Raw genomic sequence first — 14,841 nt, 5'->3', positions numbered from 1 at the left:
TTTAAACCTCACGGTTGGCTAACCATTTTCAGCATAACAGTTTTCAGTCAAAGCGACCCAGAGGCAGGCCTTGATGACATTAGGTATTCAATGATGGTTTTAGGCCCTGCAAAAGCAGAAATGCATGTGTGAATAGGCCTATATACTTACTTAGTTCCAAATTCACAAGCACTATAAGACTTCAGTCATTGTCACCAGGGGTTTTCAAACTTTTGTGCCAAAAAAGCACACAAAAGAGCAATCCTCAAGTCATCTATATTTATGGCAAAAATAGCTGATCACAATGTCTCATTGTGTTATTGTGCACAGCCTCATTTTCTTTCTTCTTTCAAAACTCGTCACACAACACATTGTGATATGTTGTGAGTTTGTAGATGGGCCTTTGTCAGTGTGTGACCGGTTATCAATCAGGCAAAAGTGGTAGGATCACAAGGAGGCATCAAACTCTCATTCTGTGTTTGTCTTTTATCTCCATCCATCCAACTCTCTATACATCCATCCATCCATCTCTATACATCCATCCATCTCACTGCATCCATTTATCTCTCTATGCATCCATCTATCTCTCTATACTGTACATTCTGTGTTTCTGCATTTTTCTGCATACTCTTGTCTGTATGTTGCAGGGTTTTGAGGCCGCCGGGGTCAGTTCTCCATTCCTAAACGTGCCATTCCTACCCACTGTGGCAATGTGTACCCGCGGCTGACAGCAAGAACACACACACACACACACACACACACACACACACACACACACACACACACACACACACACACACACGTGAAGAGCATTGTCCGATGTGCGTGCTATGAGCCTGTAAGCCGCTGTTTATGACCGTGGGGGTCTTCATTTTAAAGTGTAGCAAAGCATCCCCTATCCTCATAGAGATCGCAGAACGGACCCAAAGGAAAAACAGAACAGAGTAAAAGGTTCAGAAACCACAGTATAATGTAAGTTGACCATGTTTGTAATGTGTCATGGCAGAACGAGACGCTGTTCGGCGAGAAGCAGGACCTGCTGGCCGGCATGGACACCATGAGGAGCACAGTGAGACAGCTGGAGGCTCAGTGTCAGGAGCAGCACAGACACACAGCCAGCCTGGACAGAGACCTGCTGGCTGAGAGGGCCACCAGGGAACACAAGGCCAAGGTGAGCCACCACCAGATGATGGAGACCATGAGCGGCATGAACTACCACGATCTGCCCCAAAGGGCCTTAAATACCAACCACTGTAAGGTTGCTGTCGAGCAGAAACCTCCTTTAAAGTTTTTTCCGTAAAATTAACGCCACACTTGATCATGCTACAGATCAATCTCAGAAAATTATAATATTTTGTAATCTTGAAGCGTTCGTACATTGCACATTCGGTGAATTATTCCAAACCTTTTTTTGTTAAAGTTTTGAATTTTTATGGCATACTGCTCATGAATATCAAAAACCATATTTCAAAATATTACAATATTACACGAGACCACTCAAAACAAGGATATGTTATATTAGAGAAATGACAACCTTCTGAAGTCAGAGTTGCTTGAAGTTTCCGAAGTCAGTTATGATTTGGGGTGCTATGGCATCTGCAATGCTTTATTAGTAATGTATTATCTGCTTATTATCTATTTTTAAATCAAGGTCCATGACAGGATCTGTCAATATTCAGCATGCATGGCAAGCGCAAAACAAGTATTGTCATAGGTCATAGGTCAGTTTACATTAGCCACAGATAAGTGGCCATATAGTCCGGGCAGTGAACTGTATTTGTTCAGTGCTTGTTAAGCCTGATGGCTTACAGTCTCAGAGGCAAGACTGAGATACCGCTTTCTTGGCTGCGATGCAAATGAGATTGGACAAATCTACTGTAAAGGTAGCACGGCGGCCAGCCATCCACATTGGTCTGATCTCTCTCTAACTCTCTCTCTATGTCTCTCTCACCAGGAGTTGTCGTCGTCTATGAAGGAGGTAGAAGAGCTGACAGCTCGGCTCCGTAAGCAACAACAACAATCTCAGCAGACAGCCCAGGAGTTGGAGCAACTCCGCAAGGTACACAGACACAGACACACACACATGCACGCACGCACGCACGCACACCAGTCAGACATGCAGTGAAGCGATGGCAGCAGCAGTAATACTGTGTATGAATAGAGAGCTGTATGAGAGACCTGGAGCTACAACACAAGCACTCAGACTAGAACCACACTGGAACTGAGGCTGGGTCATACATGTCAAGACAATGCCCCCGCAAATGAATATTAATTTGGTTGTGGCCCCCTTCTGAAAATATTTATGCCAGGGACCACCCCCATGAGAGATTATTCCAGATTATTCAAAAAGTTTCAAAAATGCTGAGAAAAAAAAAAAAGAAATACTTGACTGTTTTTTTTTTATCAACAACAATTGTGTGATGTGTTGGTTGTCCCACTAGGAGGCGCAGCAGAGCTCTCTAATGGACATGGAGATGGCTGACTATGAGCGACTGGTCAAGGAGCTCAACGCCAAAATGTCCGACAAGGACGCGTGTGTGGAGGAGCTGAAGGCACAGATTCACACACATACGCAGAGAGAGAACACGCTCCAACAGGACATAGGTATGCTTGTGTGTTCGTTTGTTTGTGTTTCGTTCATTTGTTAATGATCCATTCATTCAGAACTTTATTTAAACCTAAACAAGAAGTACATGTGGGTTGTATTAATCAGGTTACTACTGTGTACATAGTACATACACATTAATATAAATGAGTTATTGCAGTGCATGTAAACGCTCTGATTGGTGGCTAGACCCTCATTTATAATACCGTTGAGCTAACAATGAATATGCATGCAATTAATCAGCATACTGAAAAGAACATTCATTAAGTTTTTTTTCTTTTTCTTTTTCTTTGACAAATCCTCTATGATGCATTAACCACTCACTCGCCTATATAATTCAATCAAAGTTCAAACTGAATCAAACCTGGGTGAATCAACATCAAACATTAAAAAAAAAACATCAAAAGCCTTTATTTCTGTTGAGCTAATTTTGTGACGTGTGTGTGTGTGTGTGTGTGTGTGTGTGTGTGTGTGTGTGTGTGTGTGTGTGTGTGTGTGTGTGTGTGTGTGTGTGTGTGTGTGTGTGTGTGTGTGTGTGTGTGTGTGTGTGTGTGTGTGTGTGTGTGTGTTTTCAGAGGGTCTGAAATCCCAGTTGGATCAGGGGGAGGAGAAGATGTCCAAGATGAAACAGCTTCTGGTGAAGACCAAGAAAGATCTGGCCGATGCCAAAAAACAGGTGTGTGTGTGTGTGTGTGTGTCAAGTCTGTCCCAGAGGATTTCCTATTACCGTATCGTCGGCGTCGGTTGCAAACCTTGTATGTTCAAAAGCGTTACTTTTCAGGAAACGGAGTGGGGTGGGGGGGGGGGGGGGGATTATAACCTGTGTTCCAGTGAATATAATGTAGTTTTTATTTAGTCTTCTAAAACAGTGGTTCTCAACCTTTTCAGGCTGCAACCCCCAAAATAATCATATTTTAACTGGGGACCCCCCACCCTGACGAGCACTAAGAGTTGAGGCATTATATTTTGTTTAACACAGTTCTATTATAGCAGATCTACATGCTCACAACGCCTCGCGTTTTGTGAGCATGTAGATCGGCTATTTTCTCAATTTCTGCCTCTAATATTTGACAATTTGACCAATGTCTAATTTGTCATTTTAGAGGCATTTAAAAGTCCTTAAATTGACACTTTAGAAATGTGCAGATACCCTTCATAGACTTAAACTTTATGTTGGTTTGTTTACTGTTGAGTGAGAAAAAACAATGTTGCACATAATTTACTGGGGACCCCCCCAAAACTGTTCTAAAACGGATAGCCCCAATCCTTGATTCTGATTAGCTGATTCCAGTGCTAAAATACAATATATTACACACATTTCCTTGGATCAGCTTGTGTCAGTCACAGCATTGCGTGACTCAGGGTATCTGTAGGAGAACGTGGGAAGAGGGGCGCCTGATTTCCTCACAAGGCCTGGCCATGCAGAGCTTCTAAGCCGTTCCATAATTGTATCCGTATGACGGCGAGCGACTGAGGGGCTTTGGGTGGGGCTTCTTGTGACAAAGACAAGCGATCGTAAACCAGGAGGATGCTCTTCCTGGCTTGTGCCGTCAGTTGGGGGAAGCCGGGGACTACTTTCTTGTAGAGATTGTTCTTGTAGCAAATTGTTATTAAAAACTGTTTGAATCAGGACGTGTCTATGATTTTCATGTTGCCAAATTTGTAACCGTTTTAGAAGAGAGGTTCTGGTTTACCTCAACTTTAGGGCCAGAGCCATGCCTCACCACACCTCTCAGCCATTGTAAAATCGAAAGTAAACAGCGACCTCTTGTGGCTTATTGCTTTAACAGCTCTTGTTAATACTTTTCATTGATTAAATAGTTGTAAAACCCACAGACCTAATCACGTTCACTTTAAAAAATACATTTATACATTTTTATAGCACAAATAGCAGATCTTCAAGCTCACAATGTGTGGCAAGCTAGGGCATTAATATATGAAAAGGTTGAGGAGATAAATAAGGAGTTTCTGCCTGACAACAGAATGTAACTTAGTATGTATCTAATCTAATGAATGCAAATATTGTTACACAACCATGTGTGTGCACGATACCTACTGGTTGCCTTTGAAGCTGTTGGGCATAGTTAATGGCATGTGTGTAATGTGTCTGTATTTGCTGCGTGTAACCGCGTACATTTTTCTGTGTGTGCGCGTGCGTGTGTGTGTGTGTGTGTGTGTGTGTGTGTGTGTGTGTGTGTGCACGTGCGTGTGAGAAGGAGGCATCTCATGTGGTGCTGCATGCCTCTCTGAAAGGTGAACTGGAGGCCAACCTGCAACAGCTGGAGAGCTCCAAGGTAAGCCATATCCACCCGCCCTGAACCCTGAACACAAAATACATCGGGATACTAATCTGATCCAATCAGGAGAGGGAGAGCTCACACGACGACACAAAGAAGGAACTGCAGCACCATACAATCGCAGCTGATGAATGGGTACTCTCTCCTGATTGGCTGAAATTGGTGAACCCACTGTTTAGCATTTTCTGTTTGTTAAAGAGCTGGAGACAAACACTCTAGTATAATGATTACTATCAGAATATACAATAGAGACTTAACTTTTTTTTTTTTACAGATGTTTTGTTTATTTCATTTAGACCTTAAAAAAGGACCCCCTAGAATGTATTTGACCACGGACCCCCATCTGAAAATATTTAGTTCCATGGACCAAGAGAAAGAAGGATTTGCGTTAGAAATGTCTGCTTAAAAATATATATACGTACATTCAAAGATTTGTACACAATTTCAAGATTTTTCAAAAATAGCAGATCTACAAGCTCACAGTGCGGCACTGAGTGCCACACTGTGAGCTTGTATTATTTTTTAATAGTTAAAGCATGAAATAATGGTTAAAGTGGTGACACAGATATGCGTACCAGATCTAAAAAAAGATTACAAATAAAAATAAAAAAGATGCTCTGTTCTTTCTTTGTGACTCGTTTTGTGTTACATAACATGTTAGAATACTGTATGTAGGCTGTTGTTACATGGTATGTCCAATAGGTGACTCTAGATCACAGGGCAAATTGCTATGCTGAAGGCAGAGCTGTATACAGATCAACCTCGAAAAATTTGAATATTGTGTAAAAGTACATTTTCTTGAAACGTTCTGGTTTCCGCAAATAATATTCCAAATCTTTATCATTGCACATGCAGTGAATTATTCCAAACTGTTTTTTGTTAAGATGTGAAAGTCCTATGATGTCTATGACATCTGACATCATACCCTTTTATGCCCATACATGGAGATCCCTGTCTGTAGAACCAGCCATTAGTGTGGTATGTGGCCGATGTGGCCTCCCATATGAAGTCCTGTTAGATATGGGCTTAATATTGATGACATCAGGGAACTCCATATATGGGCATAAAAGGGATTCTGTTAGTGTGACATCCCAGTGAAGCCAGAGCGTAATGTCAGAGCTGCAAACCCATAGAACCACAGTGTCAGGCGTGACAGACAGACAGAGATACACATATACGGACAAGCTGTGACCGTTCACATATTCATCTGCGACCTACGGTTTCAATAAATTACTTTATGCGACTAACACTCCCATAATTAATGAATCACTCACTAATTACAAAATACAACCTCCTCATGCCTATTTTTTTTTTGTAAGTTTTTCTTATACAATAGTATCTCACAAAAGTAGTGAAACTACTAGACCTACAACCATCAGCTATTTTCACTATTTTAAAATGTTTTATTGTGTGTGTGTGTGTGTGTGTGTGTGTGTGTGTGCGTGTGCGTGTGTGTGCGTGTGCGTGCGTGCGTGTGCGTGCATGCTCAGATCCAGCTGTGTGAGGTGACGGCAGAGTGCCACCGGCTGCAGGAGCAGCTGCGCTGCGTGATGGAGCAGCAGCACAGGAGCAGCAGCTCCCTGCAGCAATGCATTTCCAGCCTGCAGCAGGAGTGTGACACCGCCAAGGTACACACACACACACACACACACACACACACACACACACACACACACACACACACACACACACACACACACACACACACTAGGGATGGGATGATATGAAAATTTCATATCACGATTAAGCCCTTTGCACACAGGCGCGTTTATCTGCACGGATAAAACGGACAATTTTCTTTTTTTTTAAAGAAAACAATGATTCGCTACGACCTCATGCACACCGGATCCGAATTAGCCGTGCGACAAGTGGCTGCGGCCGTGCGTTTTTTTCTCGATCGAACCCAGTTCGATTTGTGCGTCTTGTCGCATGCGGTAAAAAACTCATCACTCCTTTTATGACTCCTTTTGGGATCCGCAGCGCCGATTCCGCACAGCATTGCACACCAAATCCAATGCGTTTTATTCATGCAGCAAACGAAAAAAATGCAAATGTCCTTTGTGCAAAGGGCTTTATTGTGACTAAAGAAATTGTGATTGACGATATTATCGCGATAATCAAAAACCTTTATCCTGGGGAGGAACATTTGCCAAAAAATAGCAGATCTACAAGCTCGCAACGACGCGTTGTGAGCTTGTAGATCGGCTATTTTTTGGCAGGTTTATCTATCGAGCCATCATTTGCTTTGTCGCTAACGTCGCGGTCGGGCGGAAACTTCTCAATGCCATGTTTTAATTGGGTTTTTATTATTTTCATGAATTAATGCCTTACTTGAGCATAAACGTATACAAATGTCAGATCTACAAGCTCAATACACATTTTGAGCCTGTAGATCTGCTATTTGTTCTATTTTTAGATCTGAATCCTGTAAATTAACACGTTTTGAAATTTGGACATGAAGAGGTTTCCACCCAACAGCAATGATATGTATGTACGCTTTGTCTACAAGCTCAAAACACAAGCTTTTGGATACTTCTTTTTAAAACGTTTTTTTTTTTTTTTTTTTTTTTTTTTTTACTCAAGTAAAATGTTTAATTAAATTAGGCCTAGAATTATTGAATTCTTTAACCAGTGAAAAATAGCAGTTGGCCAGATTGCTAACTCAGAAACATTGGTTTTTCAAAAAACCTTAGAAGGATTCAAAAGACACTTATAGAATCAGGTCAACATATTCACGATTTTTCAAAAATAGCAGATCTACAAGCTCGCAGCGCGGCACTCGGTGCCGCGCTGTGAGCTTGTATATCTGCTATTTTTCAATAGTTAAAGCATGAAATAATGATACACAATAATGTGTACCCGTTCTAAATGGGTTAATTAATACAGGCGTTCTACTTGTAACAGAGTATTTTCATATTGTGGTAGAAGAAATCGTGGTACTTCCACCAGCATGGTGTAATATAGCGACGCGAGTCCACGGCACTCTCACCTCACGGCCCCGAAGGACAATCCATCAGCCAAACGGCTTCCAGGAGCGCCATCGCTCTTCCTCTGCACTCTCTACCTCTCTCCTTTGCTTCTTTCTCTTCCCATTACATGTGCTATTTTTCCCCTCACCCCTCCCCCCCAGACCCTCCGCCTCCGTTAGTGCTCTGTGACTCAACACCGCTCGCAGACGTATTGCTATAGATTTTTCCATCAGTGCCAGATTGGGAGAGGGTTTAAGGGTCTCAAACCGAATTCCATCTGCGGAGGAAATAGGGATGAGACGGTACCACAGTGTCAAAAGTAGAGTTGGGATCCTTCGGGATTGTAACGATTCCGGGTCCTTAACGATTTTCTCGTAATGGTCCGACTCCTTAGCCCAGGGGTCTTCAACAGGGGGTCCGGGACCCCTAGGGGGTCCCTAGAGTTACTACATGGGGTCCTCCATATCTTTGAGAGAGAGAATTCTTTTTTTTCCCTTTTTTATATTAACCACTTGAACCCTAGCGTCCATATTCTGATAACTTTAGCCAACAATAGCAGATCTACAATCTCACAACGCCTCGCGCTGCGAGGCCTTGAGAGCTTGTAGATCGGCTATTTTCGGCAAAGAGCTTTTGGTCTTTTTTTTGGTAAAAGAGCAGACTAAGTACAGAGTGAAAGGTACATTTATTAAGTATTGACGGTTCAAGTGGTTAAATATCTGAAAACACAAATTGACATGAATCCAAAATACACTGATAATTGTGGAATGATAAGGTTGTGGGGGTCCCTGCTTCATCTCTCTCAACTAAGGGGTCCTTGGCCTGAAAACGTTGAAGACCCCTGCCTTAGCGGTTCCTTTTAATGATTGTTAAAACGGGGTTCCACATGGACCCTTACAGATCTGTAACTTTTAGAGTGTACAAATGGAACCTAATGGACCCCAGTTATGGTGGTCCTTGAAATTAAAACATTTTCAAACCACCGGTATTGTAATTGTATAGCAGACGTGAAGTCCACATACAGTACCAGCTCTGACAGTGTGATAAAACCAGTTCCGGTAATGGTTCCAAATGTAATGTAACCGATTCCGCTTCCTGGATCCGGTTCTCCCATTTCTTCTGGTTCCGGATGTTGTCACAATCATGACATTTTACTTGACAATTCATTGTCACACAAATAATTGTTATTAATGATACTCTACCAAACCATAGCCTATACTGTATCTATTCTATGCAGATGTGCTTGGTGAGTGTGCATGTGTGTTTGCGTTTTGCTTACAGGCCGAACTGGCATCGACAACAGCAGAGTTTGAGAGCTACAAGGTGCGAGTTCACAACGTTCTCAAACAGCAGAAGAACAAGAGCAGTTCGCAGAGTGATGGAGAACCAGGCAAACTAGAACGGTAAACAACACAACCTATTCTCCTGAATTATTCTAAATGGTAAATGGGGCATTTATATAGCACCTTTATGCAAAGTGCAAGATAGGGCCCTCAAGGACACTTCAACATCAACTCGGGGGGGACAACAACCTGGGATCGAACTGGGAACCTTCCGTTTCCCATGCGTCCGCTCTCCCTCCTGAGCCACTGCCGCCACATTCTACTTATGCCAGTCTTACACCGGTTTTCAACCTTTTTAGACCAAGGACCCCTTAGCTGAGAGAGAGATGAAGCAGGGACCCCCACAACCTTTTCGTAGATTCCATATAGTTTCATCGTTTGACAGCACAATCAGCAGTGTATTTTGGATTCAACTCAATTTGTGTTTTCAGATATTTAACCACTTCAACCATCAATATTTAATACATTTGACTTTTCACTCTGTACGTAGTGTGCTATTTTTCCCCTCTACACCAAACCTCTTCACCGAAAATTGCCGATCTGTGAGCTTGTAGATCTGCTATTTTTGGCTAAAATTAACAGAATATAGACCTTCAAGTGCTTAATATAAAAAAGGAGAAAAAAAATGATATCACACAAAGATTTAGAGGACTCCCTGCAGTAACTCTGTGAGGACCACCTGTTGAAGACCCTTGACTTATACTGTAACATCTTTAAAATATCTTCTTTACATATCACACTGTGTGACTTGAAAACCCATTTCAATTCGCCATCCCTATCTTGGGGATGTCATTACAGGCAGACAATTTATGAATGAATGTCTGAAAACAGCAGATCTATTGTACATCTGCTGTCTATATCTTGGTCAGGGCTCCTGTTCAGTGGGAAGCTGAACTAAGCAGAATAGCGCGTAGTCGCGTACTTCTTTTCGCATGAACTCACGTCCTCACAACATCAAAGTTACAAAAATGTCATGGTATTTTTTCTTTAATAGAATGAGTTTGTAATAGTAAGGCAATGTTTTATCACAGCAAAAAAGTAAATAAAAAGGGGACAGGACGAAAATGTGGAACCGGTCTTGTCTTTACAGAAGAGAATTCTCCTGAGGGAGCCATTTCTCACGAAACTGTCCGCACACACAGACCAGCAGATAGGGATCGATTCCCTGTGATTCAACACATGAAACCTGTCAAATCGCCACATATTTCCCCCTGGTGAAAGTGGACGTTTCTGTTAACACACACACACACACACACACACACACACACACACACACACACACACACACACACACACACACACACACACACACACACACACACACACACACACACACACACACACACACACACACACACACACTCTCTCTCTCTCTCTCTCTCTCACTCTCACACACACACACACACACACACACAAAAAGGCCTTCCATTTATTTTGATGTGTTGGCAGTGGTCATATAAACGGTCTCAGTTTGACTAGCCTATAATAGCCCTTTAACCACATTTACTGTTTGTCACAATGTGGAACTGTTGTCTGGGATGATACAAGCTGTATTTTAAGATGGCCTTTTCATAGATTCCATATAGTTTCATTGTTTGATTGACCGCACAATCATCAGTGTATTTTGGATTCATGTCATTTTGTGTTTTCAGATATTTAACCACTTGAACTGTCAATACTTAATAAACTTGACCTTTCACTCTGTAATTAGTCAGCTCTTTTCCCCCCTCTACACCAAAGCTCTTTGCCAATACCCTGTCGAATACCCCTGTGTTAACGTCCTCACAAGCATAGTAATGTGTGTTTTGTTCTCCAGGGAGCAGCTGTGTGAGCAGGTAGAGCAGCTGCGGGCCAGGCTGTCAGAGGGCCAGCAGAGCCTGCAGAGCAGCGCTGCAGAGCTGCAGCAGCTGCACGCCGAGCACGACACGCTGCTGGACAGACACAACAAGATGCTGCAGGAGAACATCTGCAAGGAGGCCGAGCTCAGAGAGAGGTAGGGAGCCGCAGGGTAGGGATTACAATTTACAAATTTAGCAGACGCTCTTAATCCAGAGCGATTTACTATAAGCAAGGTCAATACAATAAGCAAGGTAATAGATCAATACATCAACATTAATACATCAAATGCATAGAAATATCAATCTAGAGAAAAATAACGTAGGTAACTTAAAAAAAAGTTATCTAGCTTTCATGTATGGTCGTTGGGGTAGGTGAGTGCTACGGTAAGTGCTATGGGTTTAGGTGGAGTCTGAAGACCTGGGGTCTTCAGGCCACGACGGAAGCTAGGGAGTGAGTCTGTTGTTCTAAGTGAAGCTAGGGAGTGAGTCTGTTGTTCTAAGTGAAGCTAGGGAGTGAGTCTGTTGTTCTAAGTGAAGCTAGGGAGTGAGTCTGTTGTTCTAAGTGCGACAGGGAGTTTATTCCAGTCTGGTGGCCAGGAGGGCAAATTGTCTAGGACGAGTGGACTTTTGTCCTGGGTTTTTTATGGATGGGATGGGATGATAATCGATATTATCGTTTATCGTGATAAAAAAAAATATATATATCCAGTACCACGTAAACCCTCTGTAATTGGTAAAAGGACCTGTAAATAACGTACTTGATACAGTCTTTTTTTCCCCCCACTCTCCCTACCAAATCTTGTTGTCAAAAAATAGCCGATAAGCCAGCGATTTCTTTATTACTATTTACAGTAACACTACTAGCCGCCATAAGTCACATCTGCCCATGAAAGATTTCGGTGCATCTTGAGAAAAGACATACATTTAGCCCCCACCCACTGAAATCAAAATCGCTAAACATCCTAAAACGATAGAACAAAGTGCTCCCAATCACTGAAATCAAAATCATTAAAATCTCTAAAATGATAGAAAGGAGTAAATGAAAACATAACACTCATCTTTTAATTTCTCAAATTACAATCTAAAATAATTTTTTTTAACTCCTCTTCTCTCCTTTGCCTCCTCTTCCTCTCCACCCTGGGGGTCCGTCCCGTCCCGTCCTGTCCCGTCCCGTGGCGTCCCTCCAGGCTGCTGGCGGTGCAGTCGGAGAACGTGAGCCTGCGGGCGGAGCAGGCCCAGGTCCAGGCCTCGCTGCAGGGCCAGGCGGAGGCCCAGCGGCAGGCCTTCAGGGAGCAGGTCCGCCGGCTGCAGGACGAGCACCGCTCCACCGTGGACACCCTGCAGGGGACGCTGGGCCGCCTGGAGGAGCAGCTGTTCACCATGCAGAGCCACAACGGTACGGAATGAGAGCCTCATTCACCCCCCATTTAGGACGGGGAACTATTAACCCATTCAGAACAGGTACACATTATTGTGTATCATTATTTTATGCTTTAACTATTGAAAAATAGCAGATATACAAGCTCACAGCGCGGCACCGAGTGCCGCGCTGCAAGCTTGTAGATCTGCAACTTTTTTTTAAATCGTGAAAATTCGAATTTTTGACCCGATTCTATAAGTGTCTTTTGAATCCTTCTAAGGTTTTTTGAAAAACCTATGTTTCTGTGTCAGCAATCTGGCCAGCCATCGTCAAAGAAAAGGTCCTTTTCACTTAAATGGAGCTCAGTTAGTCTGTTCTTGAGAGACTACTATGTCAGTGGTTCTCAAACCTTTTCATGTGAAGGACCCCCAAAATTATATTTATTTGGCCACGGACCCGCATCTCAAAATATTTAGTTCCAGGGACCACCCAGAAGCAAAATTTGAGTTACAAACGTTCGCTTTGGAAATACATATATTCAAAGATTTGCACACATTTTCACGACTTTTTCAAAAAAATAGCAGATCTACAAGCTTGCAGCGCGGCACTCGGTGCCGTGCTGTGAGCTTGTATATCTGCTATTTTTCACTGGTTAAAGCATTCAATAATTCTAGGCCTGAATGGGTTAAAAAATAGCAGATATACAAGCTCACTGCGAGCTTGTAGATCTGATATTTTTGAAAAAATCATTATATTTTTTTAAATCTTTGAATATATCTTTTTAACACTTCCGGTGCCAATTACGTCCAGGAACGCCACGGCCCCGTTATCACGTCCAGAGACGTGTTACCTGGTTACCATGGTAACCAGGTAATCTGGCGCTGCGACGGAGGCTGGTGAGCGACAAAACGGCATATCCCATGATGCAACTCGGCCGCCAACATCAGGAAGTGTGTAATCTCCATAGGCTCCGATTCATCTCAGAATCTACTTCCAAAAAACGCTTCGATCGCCGAGAAACGCCTTTTTTCACGGCGACACTGGGCCGCGAAAGAGTTTGAGAACCACTGATTCAGAATAAGGATTTAGAAGACATTTATAAAATTGGGTCAAAAATATTCAAAGACTTGCCCAAATGTTCAAAAATAGCAGATCTACAAGCTTGCAGTGAGCTTGTATATCTGCTATTTTTTAATAGTTAAAGCATAAAATAATGGTTAAAGTCTAAAGTGACTAATGCTTTCCAGGTATAAATGGGCCTGAGGCAGATTCTACAAACGCTTTCTGAACCAGTTGTTCTCATACTTTCAAGATGTATTTTTTCAAAAGTGTTCAAAAGTACAAGCTCCAGTTAGGATCTCAACCCTAGTCGTCTGGCCAATATAGCTAAATATAATACAATATTTACCAGTCAAGAGCGATGGTTGTCGTTGCGAGATAATTCTTTTAAAGAAAATGTCAAGTGCCAAAAGAAATTATAATTGTCACAAAGATTCATGGCACTCACTCTGACCTTGCACTGAGAACGTCTGCTAAATGCCATACTGTAAAGGTTTGGGTCCAAATATAGTGATTGATATTACATTCTCAGACGATATAACAATATATATATATATTTTTGCCAATATCGTGCAGCTGTTATTGCTGCTACTCGGATAAATTTCAATGCGTCATATTCTCCTTCCTGGCTACCAAGTTTGGAAAACGCTGCTTTAGACATTAGGAAAAAAAACACAAACGCACACACACACACTCACCAAAAACTCATGTTTCTGTTATATCGTCCGAGATGGAGGGAGCAGAGCACGAGAAGAGGTCTGGTAGACTAGATGTAACAAGTAGACAAATGATGGAGAGATGCAGAGAAAATAGAATGAATAATGGAGAGGGCTAGAGGGTAGTGTGTATTTAACAAGTAGAGGAATGATGGAGAGATGCAGAGAATGAGAGATGGAGAGAGAGAAGAATGAGAGATGGAGAGAGCAGAGTGGTAGTGTATTTAACAAGTAGAGGAATGCTCCTCAAAGCCCATTCATCACCTCCAACACAGCTGGCCTGTGAAGACACACAGCCAACACACACATCACCATGACAGGAAGAGGTGACAGGGTGTGTGTGTGTTAGGGTTGCCAACTCCCAGAGACTCAAATAAGGGACACCTTCTGGCCGCCCGCCGAAGGTGGGTGGCCGAAAAAAAAAATTGTATTTTGAGGGGGGTCAACAGACTCAACACGCCTGAAATGCATAGAAAACTGCATTTTGGCACAGTCACAGACACTCAGAGAGTTATACCTACGGTACAGTCACAGACACTCAGACAGTTATACCTACAGTATAACACACAATACATTACAAACACAACAGGTCTTACATCTGCATCAGGCTACATCTGCATCAGGTTACACTTACTGTAACATTGCATACATATCATAATCATAAGGAAATTAAAT

General features: G+C 42.5%; 1 protein-coding gene across 1 annotated transcript in view; it reads left to right on the top strand.

Moving 5' to 3' along the window:
* Positions 1-14,841, top strand: part of gcc2 (GRIP and coiled-coil domain containing 2) — a 53,625-nt gene that overhangs the window by 28,678 nt on the left and 10,106 nt on the right. The window contains exons 18-26 of the mRNA XM_080752708.1: positions 986-1,150; positions 1,934-2,038; positions 2,421-2,583; positions 3,160-3,260; positions 4,801-4,878; positions 6,372-6,509; positions 9,132-9,253; positions 11,010-11,186; positions 12,219-12,427. Coding sequence (XP_080608834.1) covers positions 986-1,150; positions 1,934-2,038; positions 2,421-2,583; positions 3,160-3,260; positions 4,801-4,878; positions 6,372-6,509; positions 9,132-9,253; positions 11,010-11,186; positions 12,219-12,427 — 1,258 coding nt within the window. The remainder of the gene's footprint in view (positions 1-985; positions 1,151-1,933; positions 2,039-2,420; positions 2,584-3,159; positions 3,261-4,800; positions 4,879-6,371; positions 6,510-9,131; positions 9,254-11,009; positions 11,187-12,218; positions 12,428-14,841) is intronic.

Source organism: Nannobrachium achirus, assembly GCF_963921795.1.
Source record: "Nannobrachium achirus genome assembly, chromosome: 22".
Lineage (NCBI taxonomy): Eukaryota > Metazoa > Chordata > Actinopteri > Myctophiformes > Myctophidae > Nannobrachium > Nannobrachium achirus.
This window is presented reverse-complemented; position numbering and strand designations above follow the sequence as displayed.